At 41.0% G+C, this 19,947-nt stretch overlaps 1 protein-coding gene across 2 annotated transcripts in view; it reads right to left on the bottom strand.

Moving 5' to 3' along the window:
- Nucleotides 1-19,947, bottom strand: part of COL14A1 (collagen type XIV alpha 1 chain) — a 194,872-nt gene that overhangs the window by 108,671 nt on the left and 66,254 nt on the right. For both annotated transcript variants that reach the window (XM_047073804.1, XM_047073805.1), the window contains exons 17-22: nucleotides 19,384-19,443; nucleotides 17,178-17,329; nucleotides 11,280-11,409; nucleotides 7,424-7,546; nucleotides 3,160-3,309; nucleotides 320-436 (exon numbers count right to left, since the gene is read on the bottom strand). In XM_047073804.1, the coding sequence (XP_046929760.1) occupies nucleotides 320-436; nucleotides 3,160-3,309; nucleotides 7,424-7,546; nucleotides 11,280-11,409; nucleotides 17,178-17,329; nucleotides 19,384-19,443 (732 nt within the window). The remainder of the gene's footprint in view (nucleotides 1-319; nucleotides 437-3,159; nucleotides 3,310-7,423; nucleotides 7,547-11,279; nucleotides 11,410-17,177; nucleotides 17,330-19,383; nucleotides 19,444-19,947) is intronic.

The raw sequence follows: 19,947 nt of genomic DNA, 5'->3' as shown, positions 1-19,947 counted from the left end.
TTCCACTCTCTGGAGGTTAAGGTGGGCAAAGCACTGTTGCAAATGTTGCACGCAGAGTTATCGCCACGTAATCCTCCAGAATGCCACAAGATCAGCACTGTGGTTATACCCATTAACAGATGAGAAAACAATCATTTGGAGAGGTTAAATAATCGGATTACCTAGCCATTCTGACTCCATACCCCGCATGATCCATCATATAACATTGGCTCCTCAAGAAGAGAGCTCTAGTCTGTTACTTGCATGTTGTCCACAGAGATTTGCACAGAACTAAGTACGTGAGCGCTTGACAAAATCATCCGTGATAGGTGGCACTTACCCTGGAGCGATTCGATGACCACTCTGTAGGCAGTGGCATGGCGATGCACCTGCCACCGGGCACACAAGCTGGTCATTTGAACCTGCTCTGCTTGAAGATTGGTCACACCCAAAAACACTATAATCAAAAGAAACACACCTATGTCACACTACAGACAACGCCACAAATGTCCCCAAGTCTGAAATTAACTTTAACCCAATAACATTCTAATTCAAAGTTCCCATAGCCAGTGGTGGGAAATCCATGAACTCACAATAAATTAGTGCACAAAAGATAACTATTTTATTACTTGAGAGAGAAGTTGCAAAACATGTACAAATATGGTCTGTTTTACACTTGTAAACAAAAAGGGAAATAGTCACAGAAAAAAGACCAGATGTAATAGATGGTGAAATTCTGTTTTTTTATCTGATTTTTAATCTCTCTTTATTTATTTATGCTTTCTAAATATTCCACAATTAATATATAATACTTTTATAACAAAAAATCAAATACAATATGCACTTGTCAACCATTGAAGGATAGCCTTGGCTTAAATAAAAAGGAAAGCAAAATAGACAAAGGGAAGTCTTACTCAAACAGGAGTTTCATAAGGACCGGCCTTCAAAACATGATTGAAGGGAAATGAACATATTTTTGAAAATGTAAAAAAATGCAAGATTTAACACAGATAAAAAATTATAAAAATCAAACACAAAGATTCCTATTAATTTTAGAATACTGTGATATACAAAAATGATTCACAGAAAGGTTATTTTGGGAAGCACTAAAAATAGTATTTCTCCAATACAACAAAGGAGTATCTGGCATTTATCATTTAGACTCAAAAAGAACACAATTAAAAATTAATATGTATATTCTCCAATGACCTCTGACTTTCATCCACATCATTTTCTTACTTTTCCCTCTCTCTTAGCTACCTTTATAATAAAAATAGTTTAAAATTATTTTTAAAAATGGTAAAAAAAAATCTTATCTAATCAAAATTTACATTTTCACATTGTTCTTTTCTGTTAGACCAGAGAGAGAAGACCTCTTTTCCAAAGGCCAAATAAATGAGCCCTGTTGTTCCATTAAAAAAAAGGAAATTGTTAATGATTTATGTAACCACACCAAATTTTAAAGAAACCTTAAATTAACTTATTTGCCATTGTATGGGCTTTTATTTTGCTTGGGAGAAAGAGAGAAAACAAATAATAAGCCCATCTAACTTTTCCTTTAAAGACAGAATATAAAACAATTCAATACTCTTAATGTCTTAAAATATATTTGGAATACCCAACATACTTCTTGAAGAAGAGAAGAGGGATGGAACAGAAGAAAGAAAGATGCAAAGAAAGGAAGATAAATGGAAACAAGACAGAGCAGGGAGAAGAGAGGTCAATAAAAAAAATCACAGAGACAGAAAAGGTGGCCCAGACAGAAAGGGTAATTAGTCTAAAAGAGGAAATTAAAATCAGCTAGTGAAGGGGAGAGGCTGAGTGGGAAAATGCACAGGGGATTCTAGGGTGCTCCTAAGGAATGGGATTGCTGTAATAGAACAACAGAGGGAAAGCACTTGGAGGTTACTGTAATGCCCAGAATGGCATTACTTTACCAGCCAAGTACAAGATCAGAACCATAGACCAAGACCTTCCTAGATCTGTTGAAGATAGACTATTTCTTTTGAGATTAAATTGATCCTATAATCTAGCCTTTAAGGTCTTAAAATATTCCATTAAAAAAGGTTCAAGAAGCCTCCTCTAACGAAAAGCCTGGACCTATCTAAAATTTAGGTGGCCAAATAGAGGTGGCTTGGGGTCTGGTTTAATATATGCCTCATTCTTGATTGTTCCATTCATTGATTAATTATTTGGTTAGGGATGACAATGACATATGGGCCAAAGGTGTAAAGCACAATTATTACAATAATAATAATGGTTACTCACTAGTGCTTGCCATATGGCACATCATTTTTACACATTATTTCTGGAGGCCTCACAATCAGGATATTGTCTTCATTTTAGAGTTGAGGGAACTTGAGCTCAGAGAAGTTTAGTAATCTGCTCAAGGTTACAGCTATTAAGTAGCAAATTTAAGGTTTCTACTTTTGATTATACCGTAAGTATCATTCTCCAGTGTGGGGCAGGTGGAGCTGATAGCACTAAGGATGATGTCAACTAGCACACAGCCACACCATTTTTATTTTTGTCATTTATGTATCATCTTTCGTGTGTATTGAAAATCCTGGTCTTCTGTTTAGAGTAATTATGTGGGTTTTGAAAAGTATTTAAGTAAAAAAATGTAAGTCGATTTAAAGAAATACATTAAACAGATGGCGTGGCCAACGAGAAGTCCCAGATGGTATGCAGACTGCGTGAAAACCCTTAAAAGGTACAGAAGGAAGTCCTTTTTGTATCTTTTATGGATGGTGTGTGTGTGTGTGTGTGTGTGTGTGTGTGTGTGTGTGTGTGTGTTCACATAAGTGGGGAGGGGCAGAGACTTTGAGAAAAGCCAAACTTTGGTCCAACTTTGACTGGCGTTGGCCATGTCGCTACAGACTGGTTGGAAAATTTCACCTAATGTGAAAAATGCCAACAAAGACTTTCCAGAAGGAAATCCTATCCGCCACCATCAAGTTTATTTGCATGCCAGGTTCTGACATTCCGCCTGCCAACCAGGACTCTGAACTACAGCCCTGAGTAAGGAGCACACCTTTCTTTCCATGAAACACCATCCAGAAAGGGCAATGCTGAGGAAAATAAAAAACAACCGCCAAGTTAAAGCAGGGGTTGAGTTACAGTGAAAACAAAGCAGCAAAACCACATGCAGGGGCTGAGGCAATGGGACATCGGTCTTACGTGTTTTCACCACGCCTGTCAGAGCGTCGCTGAAGCCTGAGGCCTGGGAGGCAAATATTTTCACGTTGTAGTCCATTCCGCTGAGGAGGTTTGTGATAAGAATGGTGTTAATGCCAGATCCCACAAACGTCTCCAGTGTTGGGCCAGCAACTAGGGGAGAAAGAGTATATTTCAGTTACACCAGAAGATGGAAAAATGGAAACACTCTTGACAGGAATTGTACTTACTCGACTGTTTTACAGTTGCTCGGAATTACATAGAAGATAAACAGCAGAGCTGGGGATTTGAACCTAGCCCCATGTGGCTCTGGAACTTACATACCTGACTACCATGCTAGGGCTCTTTTTAGGAACCTACTCCTTCTTCTCAAATATAGTTCTTTCCCTAGTGCTTACTCAGAGAAGCGGGTCCACCTCACAATCCACCATCCGCCATACTGTGCAGCCTTCACAGTGGAGCTACTGTCTAGTCATAGGCTTTGGGGCACTTGCCAAACTAAAGAAGCCGTTCTCAATTGCCCCTTTGAGACACCCCTTGTCTCCAGGAGGCATGCAAGTGGCAGTAGCAGCAAATTTGTCACAGACGCTATGCTATACTTTGCCACATGGGGGTTCAGCCTATATGTTGCCACTATTAGTTCTATCCCCTCCCCTTAACATTTTTTTTAAGTTTATTTATTTACTTTGAGAGAGAGAGAGAGCGCAAGAGTATGAGTGGGAGAAGGGCAGAGAAAGAGGGAGAAAGAGAATCCCAAGCAGGCTCTGTGCTGTCGGTGTACAGACCGATGTGGGGCTCGATCCCACAAACCATGAGCTCACACCCTGAGCGAATTCAAGAGTTGGAGGCTCAACCTACTGAGCCACCCAGGCACCCCTCTCCTAGCATTTTTAAGAATAGACAGATGACACTACTACTATTCCAAGGCCCTTGACCAGTTAGCTTTGTTGAGCCTTTACATTTTTCCCCTCTTTTTCAGCCCAGTGGAGTCTTTAGCATTAAAAACATTCCTTGATAAGTCCTCTACAAACTTATTTACCTCCTGCCTTTTCCCATCTGTACTCATTCTTTAAGAGTTTTGAGTTAGTAACAAGTTCCTAAAATACTTCTGACTTTACTTCAGAACCCCCTTCCAACAATGCATTTATATATTTCTGTATGTACATGTTATCTCCATAGAGATTTTCTCAGGAACCAAACTCTCCATTCAAATGACCACATACCACATTCCACTTGATTTAGAGCAAGATGTCTCAGCCTCAGTGCTACTGACATTTTGGGCTGGATAATTCTTAACTCTGGGGCAGCGGGGGGCAGGTACTGTGACTCGTAGGATGCTTAACAGTACCCACCAGATGCCAATAGCAACCCCCTACCCCCCCAAGTTGTAGCAACCCAAAACATCTCTGTTGGGCAGCAAAACTCCATCAATTGAGAACCACTGGCTCAACACAAAGCTACTTTCCCTCAGAAAATCTGATAGACATCTACAAAATGGTCCAAGAACAAATCCAGCAACGCTGTTTTACAAATTAACACATGCCTCGAGCCTAAAGAAAAGAAACCAAAAAACTGTGATGGATCCTAAAGAACCAGTCTTAAGCAGGCTAATTCACCCATGGTATATTCTTGCTATTTCACCTTCATGGTTCATAGAGATGTTTGTCCGGAGAAATTGGAGGGGGGCGGGTATTTTACTTGTATGGACCTGGATAATAGGACACAATAAAAAAAGCTGAAAAGTGTTACAGAGGCAAGAGCAACAGCTCAGAGGACACATTGAGCCTAATGTGCTCTTTGAGGGCAGAAAGAGTTTTTTAATGGCCCAAGAATACTCTTTACGTTTTCTTGCCAAATAAGTAAACATAAGGAGAGAAGATCTTTCTTATGAATAATCAGAGTATGAAGGCCCAGGTCCAGAAAATGGACAAAATCCCTCTAGTATCTATATTTAGTCTCCTGTTTAAACTTCACACAAGGGCGCCTGGGTGGCGCAGTCGGTTAAGCGCCCCACTTCAGCCAGGTCACGATCTCGCGGTCCGTGAGTTCGAGCCCCGCGTCAGGCTCTGGGCTGATGGCTCGGAGCCTGGAGACTGTTTCCGATTCTGTGTCTCCCTCTCTCTCTGCCCCTCCCCCGTTCATGCTCTGTCTCTCTCTGTCCCAAAATAAATAAAAAACGTTGAAAAAAAAATTTTTAAACTTCACACAAGTGCTAAGTGTCGGGCGCTGATACTGTAACAGGTGAAGTCATTCATGGCCTCATCTCCACAGACGTGTGGATCCAGGGTACAACCGCCCCCGTTTGCACCATTCTCCTGTTTTCAGGATGTAAAGATGTGGCAGGTAAGGAGGGAGGGATCTCCTCATCAAGGCGGCTAAGGGGCTAATGGAAAAGCCTTTTACTACCAGGACCTCAGGGCTTTGAGGAATTTTATACCCCAACACAGCTTCCAAAATGAAGACACTAAGAAGTTGGTAAGTCAAACTTTTCCTACTAATCCAAGAAGTAAAAGGTAGAGGAGGAATTAGAAATTAGAGATTCTAAGTGTTTAGGGTTTATATATCCACTGAGCCACGGAAGCTTCCTACTCCTACCAAGTCAAGGTTTCCTTCAGCTGGTTCCTTGTCTGGGATGTGCCTAGGTTAGGTGCATAACAAGTATGTATTCTGCTCATAAACGTGCCCAGTCATTTTTGTTTTGTTTTGTTTTGTTTTTTTTAATATGAAATTTATTGTCAAATTGGTTTCCATACAACACACAGTGCTCATCCCAAAAGGTGCCCTCCTCAATACCCATCACCCACCCTCCCCTCCCTCCCACCCCCCATCTACCCTCAGTTTGTTCTCAGTTTTTAAGAGTCTCTTATGCTTTGGCTCTCTCCCTCTCTAACCTCTTTTTTTTTCTTTTCTTTTTTTCTTCCCCTCCCCCATGGACTTCTGTTAAGTTTCTCAGGATCCACATAAAAGTGAAAACATATGGTATCTGTCTTTCTCTGTATGGCTTATTTCACTTAGCATCACACTCTCCAGTTCCATCCACGTTGCTACAAAAGGCCAGATTTCATTCTTTCTCATTGCCATGTAGTACTCCATTGGGTACATAAACCACAATTTCTTTATCCTTTCATCAGGTGATGGACATTTAGGCTCTTTCCATAATTTGGCTATTGTTGAGAGTGCTGCTATAAACATTGGGGTACGAGTGCCCCTATGTGTCAGCACTCCTGTATCCCTTGGGTAAATTCCTAGCAGTGCTACTGCTGGGTCATAGGGTAGGTCTATTTTTAATTTTTTGAGGAAACTCCACACTGTTTTCCAGAGTGGCTGCACCAGTTTGCATTCCCACCAACAGTGCAAGAGGGTTCCCATTTCTCCACATCCTCTCCAGCATCTATAGTCTACTGATTTGTTCATTTTAGCCACTCTGACTGGTATGAGATGATATCTGAGTGTGGTTTTGATTTGTATTTCCCTGATGTGGAGTGACATTGAGCATCTATGGCCATCTGGATGTCTTCCTTAGAGAAGTGTCTATTCATGTCTTCTGCCCATTTCTTCACTGGATTATTTGTTTTTCGGGTCCCAGTCATTTTTTAGGTGGGGTCATAACTTTAACGTTCTGATAATATCTATCCTAACAATGATCATACAAGGAAAAAAAGTTTTTTTCATAAAAGGTGGGACTCTTCCCACTTCTCAAAACTAAAGATGAAATCAAAGATAGATGGAAAAACAAAACAAAAATAACATCTTAAAATCGATTTTAGGTGCACCTGAGGGGCTCAGTCAGGTAAGCATCTGACTTTTGATTTAGGCTCAGGTCAGGATCTTGCAATCTGTGAGGTCAAGCCCCATGTAGGGCTCTGCACTGACAGCACAGAGACTGCTTGGGATTCTTTCTTTCTCTCTGCCCCTTCCCTCTTCATACGAGTGATCTCACTTTATTTTCTCTCAAAATAAATAATAAACTTTAAAACAAAGAAACCATTTTAGGGGCGCCTGGGTGGCTCGGTCGGTTAAGCGTCCGACTTCCGCTCAGGTCATGACCTCACTGCTCCTGAGTTCGAGCCCCGCATTGGGCTCTGTGCTGACAGCTCAGAGATTGGAGCCTGCTTCGGATTCTGCGATTCTCTCTCTCTCTCTGCCCCTCCCCCACTCATGCTCTGTCTCTCTCTGTTTAAATAAACGTTAAAAAAATGTTTTTAAAAAGAAACCATTTTAGATGTCTAATCATGGTAACAATATTTTTTTTAAAAGCGTTACTTACCACTAACAGGTTTGTAGACAATCCTATAGCCCTTTGCGGGGGAAGACGGGGGATCCCATGTAATGCGCAACCTGTTATACCATTCTTCTGAGACCCGGAAGTTTTGGGGACCAGAGGGTGGCACTGAGCAGAGAAAAGGAAAAACAGTGATTTGGTGTGGTTTCTAGTTTTACAAACTACGCTGTTAACAAAATCTAAACTATCTTCCCATAACGTTAAAGTATTTACAAGAAAAAATGCATTATAACACACAGTGAGAATCTTTGGAGAGTCTATGGTTGTTTTAAAAATGGAATGTACAGGAAATTACTGCTCTTCTGGTGAAACACATTCATCTGAAGATCAGTTGTTCATTCACGGTTGTTCCGGTTCCTTTTTCTTTAACTTATTTTGAGTAAAGTTGGATTGAATCGTGTTGATCAAAAATTTCTGTCTACACACCATGTTCCACTATCAAAGTATATTTGTACAGCAATATCGAGGGGGCTCACACCAGGGTACCGATGGTAATTCTAGGAGGTTAGATTCTGGTAAATTTTTTTTCTTTCATCTTCATGTTGCCTATATTGTTTGAAATTTTATATTATTGTTCACCTATTTTCTATCACAACATTAAGCCATTTCTATAGAACCTTTGTAAACCATTGTGCATACTGATATATATTATCGTTACCACTTTTGTTATTGTTGATAGAATGTAGTTGTGCTGACCACTGTTTAAAATAAAGAGACCTCGGGGCGCCTGGGTGGCTCAGTCGGTTAAGCGTCCGACTTCAGCTCAGGTCACGATCTCACGGTTTGTGAGTTCGAGCCCCGCGACGGGCTCTGGGCTGATGGCTCAGAGCCTGGAGCCTGCTTCCGATTCTGTGTCTCCCTCTCTCTCTGCCCCTCCCCTGTTCATGCTCTGTCTCTCTCTGTCCCAAAAATAAATAAACGTTAAAAAAAAATTTTTTTTTTAAATAAAATAAAGAGACCATCCACTAACACTTCAAAGTAATGTTACTACATAGATTTTGTTACATGTGGTGGTATCTCTGCAATGAGATTTAAGTCATATTTCTAGAGTAAAAGTCTTTAAATGGGTTTTGTGTAAGTGTATATATATTTGTTTATCATGGAAGCCTTTTACATATTATGCTAATTTCTAACATGTGAAAGTTAAAAGGAGATCTTTAAGCCCAGGTCAGCAGTAGTTAGATGGAGCCCCTCGGCCTCCCCATCACCCCCTTTCCTCCCTTTCCTACCTCTCCCCACAGCGGCAGGGTTTATGGTAACTTTATGAAACATTAGACAGTTAAAAACAATCCCAAACCAACTCAGCAGAGCAGAATTCACTATGCTTATTTGAACCCATTCTTGGGGCACCTGGGTGGCTCAGCCAGTTAAGCGTCTGACTTTTGATTTCAGCTCAGGTCATGATCTTGCGGTTCCTGTGACCCCACATCAGGCTCTGTGCTTGGTGGTGGAGAGCCTGCTTGGGATTCTCCCTCCCTGCCCCTTCCCCGCTCTTGCTCTCTCTCTCTCTCAAAATAAATAAAGGAACTTTTAAAAAAAGTGTTTAAAAAACTAAATAAAAATAAACCATTCTTGCTTGCTTTTTCTTTTTCTCCTAATAACCTGGATTTGAGACAAACAAAAGCATACGGTATAGGTGCTCCATACTATCTACTACTTGACTTTCTTCTTTAATTGTTCTTTAAGTCTTTGGTTCCCAAATATTTGTGTAGCAGCAAAATATCAAAGTTTGCTCAAAGTTTGAACGTGCAGATCAAGTCAAGATCAAGATGCCAGCGTCCTGGTAAGAGTGGAAGAAAGGCTCAGTGTTCTCCCACTGCTCTGCTCTTCCCCCCCTTTTCCTCCCTCCTTCCACATGACCCCAGAGGAAATAACTGTAGCAGATCCCGGGGCTCCTAATACTCTGGATGATCTGTAACAAAATGTGCAAGTTTGGTGGGAGTCTGGGTGGAGGCACTCACAGCATGGGCACCAGGAAGAGGGACAGGTGCCAGCACTGTTAACTAAGGAAATAATATCCACTTTCTCAGCAGAGCAGAGTCAGGTCTTGGGGCTGCAGCTACAGAAATTTAATGACGTGTACACTTACTTGAAAATTCCACACTTAAGTGCCCAGGTACAGAATTCATTCAGCCCTTGCCACCATTCTGTTCCTAATCGCACATGACTGTTTGGTAATTGTGGTAGACGAAAGATGGATGCAGGTTTTTAACCCTCCTCGCATTGAGTGGTGGAGGCTATGGCCCTCCCTTTAAATCTGGGTGGGTCCTATGACCCCCTCACCCAACAGACTATAGCAGAAATGACACCATTCCAGTTCCAAGCATAGCCCTTAAGTGTCCTGACAGTTTCCGCTTTCCACCTCCTGGAACTCTTGTCTTCGAAACAAGTATTCATGTCCGAAGTATGACTATACCGCTGGAAAGAGCGCATGGAGAGGCTCCGACCCGACATGGAGAGAGACAGGATCAGCTGAGTCCAGCCTTCCAGGCGTCCCCTGGAAGGGGACATGCCAGACATGTGGGTAAAGTTGTCTTGGACGCCCTAGACCAACCCACTTGCCAGGTGACCTTAATCCATACCCTGTGGGGCAGAAGAATCTCCCAACAAGCCCTGCCTAATTTCCTGACCTATTAAATCAGGCAATATAATAAAATAGCTCCTACTTTAAGCCACTAGGTTCTGAGGTAGTTCATGCAAGTACAGATAACTGCACGGTAAGGACTCTGTGGTGCTCTGACCAAGCGTTTGCTCCTTGGTGCGTGTTCCTCGCTTGATCATCAGGGCCAATTCGCCCCAAACAAACATTGAGTGGTGCCCCCTCTGTGCCACACAGTACCGGAGGAGCTTTGCATGGAGAGGCAAACAGTACGGATGAGGTCCTGGGCTCTCGTGATGCTGCTCTCCAAGGAAGGGAGACAGACGATGAACAAATACATGAGTACATAAGAAAATATCAGATGGTAATTAGTGCCGTAACATGGTAAGACGACGACAACAACAACAACAACACCACAACAACCAAAAAACAGGTTGATAGCACAGAGATTGGGAGCTATTTTGCATGGAGTGGTTGGCAAAGTCTGAGGAGGCAGCTTTGAGCTGCAGCCAACATGACAAGAAAAAGCCAGAAAGGCAAATATCTGGGAAGGATATTCCATATGGAAGGAACAGCGAGTACATCAGTCCTAAGGCAGGGACAAGCTTAAATGTGAAGAGCAGGAAAGGAAGGATGGCTGGGGCACCTGTTAGCGGGTGAGATTAAGGAAATCGGCAGGGTCCAGGTCTTAGAGGGCCTTGTAGGGCTATGGGAGGGATGTTGGGTTTTATCCTGAGCACAGTGGGAAGCCACTGGGAGACTTGAAACAGGCCTGACATGAGATCATTTATATTTTCAGAAGCTTCTTGGGCTGCAGGGAGGAGAATAGAGGATTCAAGAGTGTCAGCAGGAAGCCTCCGGAGGAGGCTGGTGCACTCATTTTAGTGACGGAGAGTGAGGCGTAGATCAGGGCGGAGCAGACAGACGAAGACAGAGAGGGCTGGTCTGCAGAACACATTTTGGGTAGTCAGCAGGACTTGTGATGAATCAGATGCTGCTGAGGAAGACATAGTTGTTTCTTAAGTCTTAGCTTTTATGCAGAAGAAAACGTAAGCCCAGAGCAGCTAGTTCACCTTGCTCAAAGCCACACAGCTTCCCTGGATTCAGACACAGATTTCCTGTCTCCCGATCTCTTTCGCTCTTCTCACTACAATACACCGTGGCATTCAGGGCACATTGCAGGGGGTGAGCATTTTCAATTAATTGGCCAGCTAGTATGCACAGGGAGAAAGCTTCACTCACAGGTTTTTCCAGGGGCAGAGACGCTGACGCCTTCTCCATCATCATAGATGGGAGTCACCGTGACTTTGTACTCGGTATTGGGAAGCAGAGGCTTCAGAAGGAGATTGTTCTGGCTTCCAGCCACCATCACCTGAACGGAAAAGCAAAGGAGGATGGTCTTAATTAAGACCTTTGTTCCTGTTGGTCAACCAATGGAGCAGGACTACTACGGGGCACTTTGAAATCATCAGAAGCAAGGCGATGCGCTTGGACAGTGAAATAGGACAGAAAAATAGGCATCCATGCAAAACCATCTCTCCCTGAAATTCCCCTCACAGCAGCCCTCAGCTTTGAACCTCTAATGCAGGTTTAACTTTGAAGCATGTAGGTTCTGAGGAATAGTCTGCTCACAGCTTTTCAGCTTTTGCAAAGTATTCAGGAGTGAGAATAATCATTGCTTTGGAAAGTGGGTGTTTATAGCTTAGGAGTGTCCATTCTCTAACACAGCCTGCTTATGATTTTTTATTCTACTTAAGTATCCTCTTGAAAATTCAGCCTTCCGTTCTTTATCCTTTCAGAGATAATCTACTCCCAGCATCTTAGAAAAGACTGAAAGCCAGCCAAGAACGACAGATTAACCACAGATTAAATCCAAGTTTTCCAGAGAGAAACAGATTTACCACTACCACTAAAAAATGTGGCAGCTTGGTTTTTTTTTTTTTTTTTTTTTTTGAAAGGAGAGGTCTTCCTCAGTCTAAAATCATCATCACTCTACCTCTCAAGGCTGCACAAACTGAAATGCAGTGGTGAGGTCCACACCATGGCATAATGTGCCATGTGGCTCCACGGTGCAAATTCTGTCATCCCTCAAAGAACATATGGACTAGGGAAGCCACATGTTCTCAATGTTAAAACCACAAAACTTTCTGCCTCTGCTTCAGCAGTCAGATGCTGGCACACCTCTGGGCCATTTAAGGAATTTAATCATGGCTGGAAAAATGCTATGTAAGATCTAAGCACTGACTCAAACGCGTTTAAAGGAGTCACAAGACTGGGACAGCTGGAGATGCTTTTTGATTCAAGGGCTGGATAAAATGCCAGCAGGCAAAGGGCTGTGCTGTCTACTTCTGGATCAGGGAAGAGACCTATAAATCATGGAATAAGCCCTCGGAAGCCTCGAGTTGAACCCAGAAGCAGCTGTTGCTAAGATACTGCTAAGCTCTAGAAGCAATTTTCTAAATGATATTGTTAAAAAGGAAGTCTGAATCAGGTGATTTACATTGAATGAGTATGATTTTACTCCTTATATGAAAGGGACATTGAAATACACTAGGGGGCGTGTTGATGTGGACCTGGGAGGGAGGTTTTTTAAAAAGAGCTCTGCTTTATAATAAATTCGATAACCAGGGCATTAAAGACAGGTAAAGGAAGAACAGTGGTTGCCCTAACTTGCATTGCCCTGTCAATGTAGCTTCTTTCAGGGCACTGCTTGTAAATGTAACTCCTTCGGAGTACAGAGCCGGGCATTCAGTCCAGGCTGTCTGTTTAGCAAACCACCCATGTTGATACTCCTTCAATAAGGTCATCATCACTCAAGCTGAGAAATACATGGGCTTGGAACCTATCACATCTAGACTGTGGAATTCTGAAAAGTGGTAGGGCCATTTTGGAGGAATCCCTCAGCTCGCCAGGAAATAGTTGCTATGGTTTATAGTAACAGTCATCATTTACCTAGCAATTATCATGCACCAGGTGCTACCCTAAGAATTTTAATACAGTAAGTCACTTACTCTTCACCACAACCCTTTCAGGTAAGGAGGAACATTACATTAATTTTACATATGGGGAAACTGAGGCCCACAGCTTGTGAGTGAAGAAGCCATATGGAAATCCTGGATATCTGGTCTGAGCCTTGCTTTAAAGGCTGCACTCTGTTCAGTGTGGCTACACCGCTTGAACCTTTTTACACTAATGATATTCAGTTCCAAGAATAAAATGTAAATCTCCTCTTGGGAATGCAAAGTTCCTTCTACTTGGCTTCTGCTTGTTTGCACAAAGCAGGGTAAAGATGGGCTCTTACTAAAAACAGATGCCATAGATCATTGCAGATGGTGGTTTTGTTTATAAAACAATGCTGTAAAAGATGCTTATGGTTAAATGAGATGCAAATCTAACCCGTGAACTTTCACGTTTTAAGTTTTTTATTTTAGAAATGGAACTTCATGTCTGGCTCCTGGATCCCATCAGTAGAAATAGGGTTCCCTGCATCTCATTGTGGTCCCATGTTATAAAGTTCTGTGTCTAAATAGTGATTCTCATTCTATCTGCAGTAGAGAACTAGGTAGTGTTGGTGTTGCTGTTTTAATTCCAAAGTATTGAAGACTAATATTTTTATAAAATACAATAAAACAAAACTGCTAGAAAAAAATGATGATGTTATTGGATGCTGCACAATGCCAAGTTGCTGTAAATGTTTCTAAAAGCTTAATTTTAAGAACTAAACTTGTCTTATAGGAGACAGAGCCACACTCTGAGCATACGTGTTCTGGAACATTTCTTGCAACTCAGAACTCAGGTCATGGTTATGGATGCTGACATGTGGGCTCTAGAAAAGTCTGAAATCCTGATCAGCCTTTCACAAATAAAGAAATGTGAGACTTCCAGACCCTGACAACAAACTCAGGGCAAAGTCATTGCCACTCCTCTGTATTTCAAAGCAGAGTTAGAAGTCAATCCTTACTAAATACTGGACGGGTAGCTTTACTTTCTAATAGTTCAAAATCTTTTCATTGGAAAGACTTGGTAGATTGGATTGTGTGGAGAAAATATATTAATACTTCACTTACTCAACTGGAAAAATAAGTTGAATTCTTCTTGTTTTACATGTACCGAAGCTTTACTTTGGTTTACAAATGTTATATACACCAACCATTCTCTCATTTGATCCATCATTTCCTGAAACAAATCTAATTAGCTTTTATAGTTAAGGAAAATTTGGAAAGATGATAAGAGGCATTTCTCTCATCTGGACATATCTCCTTTCTCACTTTTATAATGGGCTTTGGCTATCTTCTTTTCCCTGACATGCATTATTATTTCAAGATATTCATTTGGTAGGAGTTCAAGGCCCTTGGATTTTGATAGAGATCTGTAGCTGTCTGCCTTACTTTTGTTTTATAATCTAAATCTAGATGCACCCACTTTCTGTCTCCATTAATAATACACTTATGTAGAAGTAACAGTTCCTAAAACACTGAGATATAAATTCTCAATTAATCCTCAACTGGGTCCCTGAAAATATGCCTGTAAATTAAGTGTGCACAAATCCAATTTGACTGGAAGGGGGCATGATATTTAAAGAATTCTACAGTACTTTCTTCTGTTTAGCAAAAACATTTCTATGCAGTAAATAATCACCACCAAATTTATCAATATTTTTCATTTTTATGAAGGGTTTGCTTAACTGGGGCACATGGGTGTTTCAGACTTTTGATCTTTTTTTTTCCCTGCATGTAGGTGTCCAAGTGTTTCAAAATAAACAGTGTGAAATGAAAGAAACTAGCAAAGGGAAAATTCTCTAGAGACAACCCAAACTAAATATTATTATTATTTTACCTTGCATAGCTTACAAGTGCATGCATGAGATTAAATTGTTACTCTTTCCAAATTAGCAAGAATAATTTAGCAAGATGTTTAATGTGTTTCTTGGAAAGAGTAGAAACAAAAAATAAAAAATAAAACTTTTATTCTGGGAAGTTTTTAAGGATCTCATTTTTAGGAACTAAATTGAAATATGGGACAGTGACAGGGAAAATAAAACATCTAAATTATGTCCCTAGTTCCCATTGTTAGGTACAATTTTATTTTGAATTTTTTAATCATGGGTCATTTGAAATGTATGATCTGATTGAATTTATAACACAATTTATTTTAAGTGTCCATTAACTTTCTAAAAGTCCTCCCAGACCAATTTCATGGACCTTCTGGCTATTCACACTGGATGTGTCTATTCTCAGGGTTATCACTGTGTTCTGCAGTCATTCCTCTATCAGCCTGAAATTAAGTACTTTGCTGAGAGAATTTGGGCTCAAATAATTGTTTATGTAAGCACATAAATAATTTACCATCAAAGGCTTTATAAGTAAGGAGGAGGAAGAAAGGACAATAATGTTATTCTTGAGCAATAATGAATTTGGAGACACCTTTCCCAGAGTGTCTCAAATAATGCACCAGAGGGCAAGAAATGCAAGTAATGAGGCTAACTAAAGCATATTCCATGATGAAAAAGAAAAAATTCATTTCAATGAAAACTGGAGTTATCTGGTCTGATAGGAAGCATGTCTAGGAAACAATTTTCAGGTTCTTGAGTAAAAGGAATGATATGGTGTAAAGTAAGAAAATACAGGGGTCGCATGGTGGCTCATTCGGTTAAGACTCTGACTTCAGCTCAGGTCAGGATCTCATGGTTCATGAGTTCAAGTGCCAGGTAGGGCTCTGCGCTGACAGGTCAGAGTCTGGAGCCTGCTTTGAATTCTGTTCCCTCTCTCTCTGCCCCTCCCCCACTCATGCTCGCTTGCTCTCTCTCTCTCTCTCTCTCTCTCTCTCTCAAAAATAAATAAAATATATATAAATAAAGAAAATATAGGAAGGCCATGACTAAAAGTGTACCCAGATTTCTAATGCAGAAAAACAAATTAGATAAAACAAAGAAAACTCAGCATATAAAAATCCAGATCCCCTAAGGGAGATATTCATATATAAGAATAAGTTAGAAATTACTATAAAGCTGTTCAAAATGAGTTGATGTCAGTGAAAAATGTAAATATGTGTTAATGGAGGCTATTTTATTAGGAACATTTCAACCACATAAAGATGACCTTTCATGCATGTTTTGCTTAGAAACTTGTAATCATATTCCCAAGAGCAGAAGTTTAAAAATATATATATATATATATTTAATTAAATATATATATTTAACGTATATATAAAGCTTATTTATTTATTTATTTATTTATTTATTATATATGGTTGATCTTGAACAACATGGGCGTTATGGCTGGAGACCCTTCTGCACAGTCCAAAATCCATGTATAACCTTTGATTCCCCCAAAACATAACTACCAATAGCCTTCTTTTAACCAGAAGCCTTATCAATAACATAAACAGTCAATTAACACATACATATGTTATATATGTACGTATGTTATATATATATACATATATATATACGTATGTTATATATATATTACATATGCATACATACTGTATTCTTGCTATAAAGTACACTAGAGAAAATAAAATGTTATTAAGAAAATGACAAGGAATTCAATCCCCTCATCGGCTAGCACTGACACTTTAGAGCCTGCTTGGGATTCTCTCTCCCCCTGTCTCTCTGCACCACAACCCCCACCCCCCCAGCTCACTCGTGCACACCTGTACATGCACGCACGCACTCTCTCTGAAAATACACTGAAAAAAAATTTTTTTAAAGAAAATCAGAAAGAAGAGAAAATACATACACAGTATATATTTATCAAAAAAATCCACATGTAAGTGGATCTGTGCAGTTCAAGCCCGTGTTGTTCAAGGGTGAACCATATTTATACATAGAGACAAGTGTGCAATGGACTCAGCTTTGGTGCTCTAACGAGCCATCAAGGCCACAGAAGCAGCACAGGAAACGAGGTTCAGAAGCTTTATCTGTTTGAAGTAAGTTGCATGTGGATCATGTTTCAGAGATGGAAAGGTCATCAAGAAACCAGTAAAGTTTGGATTAACAGAAAACATTAGTTTCTGGAGACGGTAGAGTCACCAAGAAATAAATGAGCAGAAAAGCTTGCACTGATCTCTGGAGATAGCCTTGTTAGGTCTGTTAATCGGGAAATTGTGTGGTTTCCAGCCAGCTGTTTGAATACAGACCGTTCCTACCACTTCTTCCGCGTGGTCCCCTTGAGCAGTCAGGTAGGTCACCCTGAACTGCTGCACACTGCTGTCTGAAATGTCCCATTTTACCCGCAGGCTAGAAGTGGTTTCATCATCTACAACCAGGTTTCTGATTCCTGTCCGGAAAACTGGAATAAGCACAACCAAGGATTAAAGAACTTTTAACTCATCATATTCAAAAATGAGCTCCAGACACCATTGGTGGGCATGGCAACAAATATCACTGAATGTATTTCTCTAATGTAGAGCCATATGAAGAACAACTCAGCTTTAGTGGTTAATGGGGGGGCCATCATACTTCCTGTTAGCAAATAGAAATGAGTTTGGGAGCACCCGGGTGGCTCAGTTAAGTATCTGACTTTGGCTCAGGTCATGATCGCAGTTCATGAGTTTGAGCCCATGTTGGGCTCTGGGCTGATAGCTCAGAGCCTGGACCCTGCCTCAGATTCTATCTCTCTTTCTCTCTCTGCCCCTCCACTGCTCATGCTCTGTCTCTCTCTCTCTCAAAAATAAATAAATGTTAAAAAGAAATTAGTTTGAATGATGCTTACAAGGTGAGACTATGGACCCCTCAAAACTATCAGCTCTGTATATAGCCAGTAAAGGGAACAGGGGAGAAACCCTTAGACTAGGGAAGCCTACAGGGCAGCATGCCTTCTCACCATTCCACTGGAGAAACAGAAATGGGGGGGGCAGATGTGGTCAGCCTCAGTGTACGATTCGCCATCCAACATACATCCTATTCCCCTGTTCCCCCATTTCTATTTCAACGCTCATCACTCAAACCACGCATCTCTCACCATGGCTGCCTCTATCCACTCAGCCCACGTGGACATTATCCATTCTCTGATATCTGACCAAACTCCTTCACCTGTGCTCTCTGACACATTCTTTCTCATCTCCCAAGATGCCGGCTCCCTCATTTATCCCATCTGACTTCCTGTCATTCTATCCAGCTCCAGTGACTCTTTCTTCTCTTCATTCATTCATTTATTCATCCAGCAAACATTCATTGAGCTGTTCCCATAAACATTCATTGAGCTTTTCTTGTATGTCAGATCATGTTAGGCCTTAGGATACACAGTGATTAACACTTGATAAAAATATTAAAAATGTCACAGAAGAGGCAGGACATGTAGCAGGAAAAACTGGGGGAGGTTTCAGGCAGTGGGAATGGGAGACAAGGTCTCACCTTCAGAGGGCTAGAAGTTCTGGATGGCAGCAGGAAATGGGAGAGCTTGAAAAATATGGTAGAGTCCAAGAAGAAAAGCAGAAGGATCTTGGATGTTATGGAAAGAGATTGTGGGGCACTGTGATAAAGAAGGGCTCAATAGGGGCGCCTGGGTGGCGCAGTCGGTTAAGCGTCCGACTTCAGCCAGGTCACGATCTCGCGGTCCGTGAGTTCGAGCCCCGCGTCGGGCTCTGGGCGGATGGCTCGGAGCCTGGAGCCTGTTTCCGATTCTGTGTCTCCCTCTCTCTCTGCCCCTCCCCCGTTCATGCTCTGTCTCTCTCTGTCCCAAAAATAAATAAACGTTGAAAAAAAAAATAAATAAAAAAAAAAAAAAAAAAAAAAAGAAGGGCTCAATAAAGATTAACTGGAACATGAATGAATCCGTGAATGAATGAATGAATGAATGGGCAATGGAGAGCCACTGAAGGGTTTTAGGTAGGGAAATAAATGGTATAACTGAACTTGTGTTTTACTTAGTTGACTTTGACAGCTAGTTGAAAGGTGTATTATAAAGGCAGGGGGAAAGTTAAGCTGAAGGAGAAAACAGCAGAGGTAGGAAGCCCATTAGACCAGCCAGGTCTCTGTTACCCACAGAAATGCAAGGAGGCCATGATGTGAGTGATTCTCAACAGACAGCAATACAAGTCACTGAGATCAAGAGAAGGGAGAAACTCTTGGGGCTTGTTGTGCTAACATCCTCTGAAAGACTAAATAGGAACCCAAAACAAAGATGGAAAATGTAGAGAGATGTAACAATGAGGTGAGAAGACTCACTGGCATTTAGAGCTAAGAAGATGTTGAGAGGTTCTGAGGGGGTAAAATTTGAACTGGAATACCAAAAAAATGATAATAATATAAACATATTATATCATATCATATCAATAAAACTGGGATAACGTGACTTCTAATCAAACTTTTCTCATGGGGAAATGGACTTCTATTTCTCCTTACCTGTTGTCACGGGTCTGGTGGGGATGATGGTCGTAGCTGGTTCTGTCCAAATACTGTCAACTAAAAAAATACTCATTACTTTAAAATTCTGTAATAATAGCAACTACATATTTTTATAGCATTTTATAATTTTTGAGGAAAATTTCACCTATATTATCTCACTTGCTTCTTCCCTCCACCTTGACGATGGTTGCAAGCATGAAGACATGAGCTGTAAATAAGGCAGACATGATACCTATTCTGCTGCTAAGGAAACTAAAACCCAAAGAAATAACATTTCTAATCACAGACACCAGCCTTCATATAAACATCTGAATTACACATATAAAACTGTGAAACCTCCCAGTTACTGTGAAATGGGGCATAACCATGGTAATTAAGGGGAGATAAACAGTGCTGAAGATCACCTTGGGGAAGGGCTTTCAAACAAGACCACCAAGAAGGAAAATAAGCACGTTTTCTATTCCTTGTATTCACCCTGGACAACCAGTGGAATGGAGCAGTTGTGTGGTTCTCCGCCCAGAGCCCCTCTTTGGGGTCAACACACTCATCACCAGCTTCTGA

The sequence above is a fragment of the Lynx rufus genome, unplaced genomic scaffold (assembly GCF_022079265.1).
Source record: "Lynx rufus isolate CCGP_SWC_20201006 ecotype Redwood Valley unplaced genomic scaffold, mLynRuf1.p SCAF_12, whole genome shotgun sequence".
NCBI classification, from domain to species: domain Eukaryota; kingdom Metazoa; phylum Chordata; class Mammalia; order Carnivora; family Felidae; genus Lynx; species Lynx rufus.
This window is presented reverse-complemented; position numbering and strand designations above follow the sequence as displayed.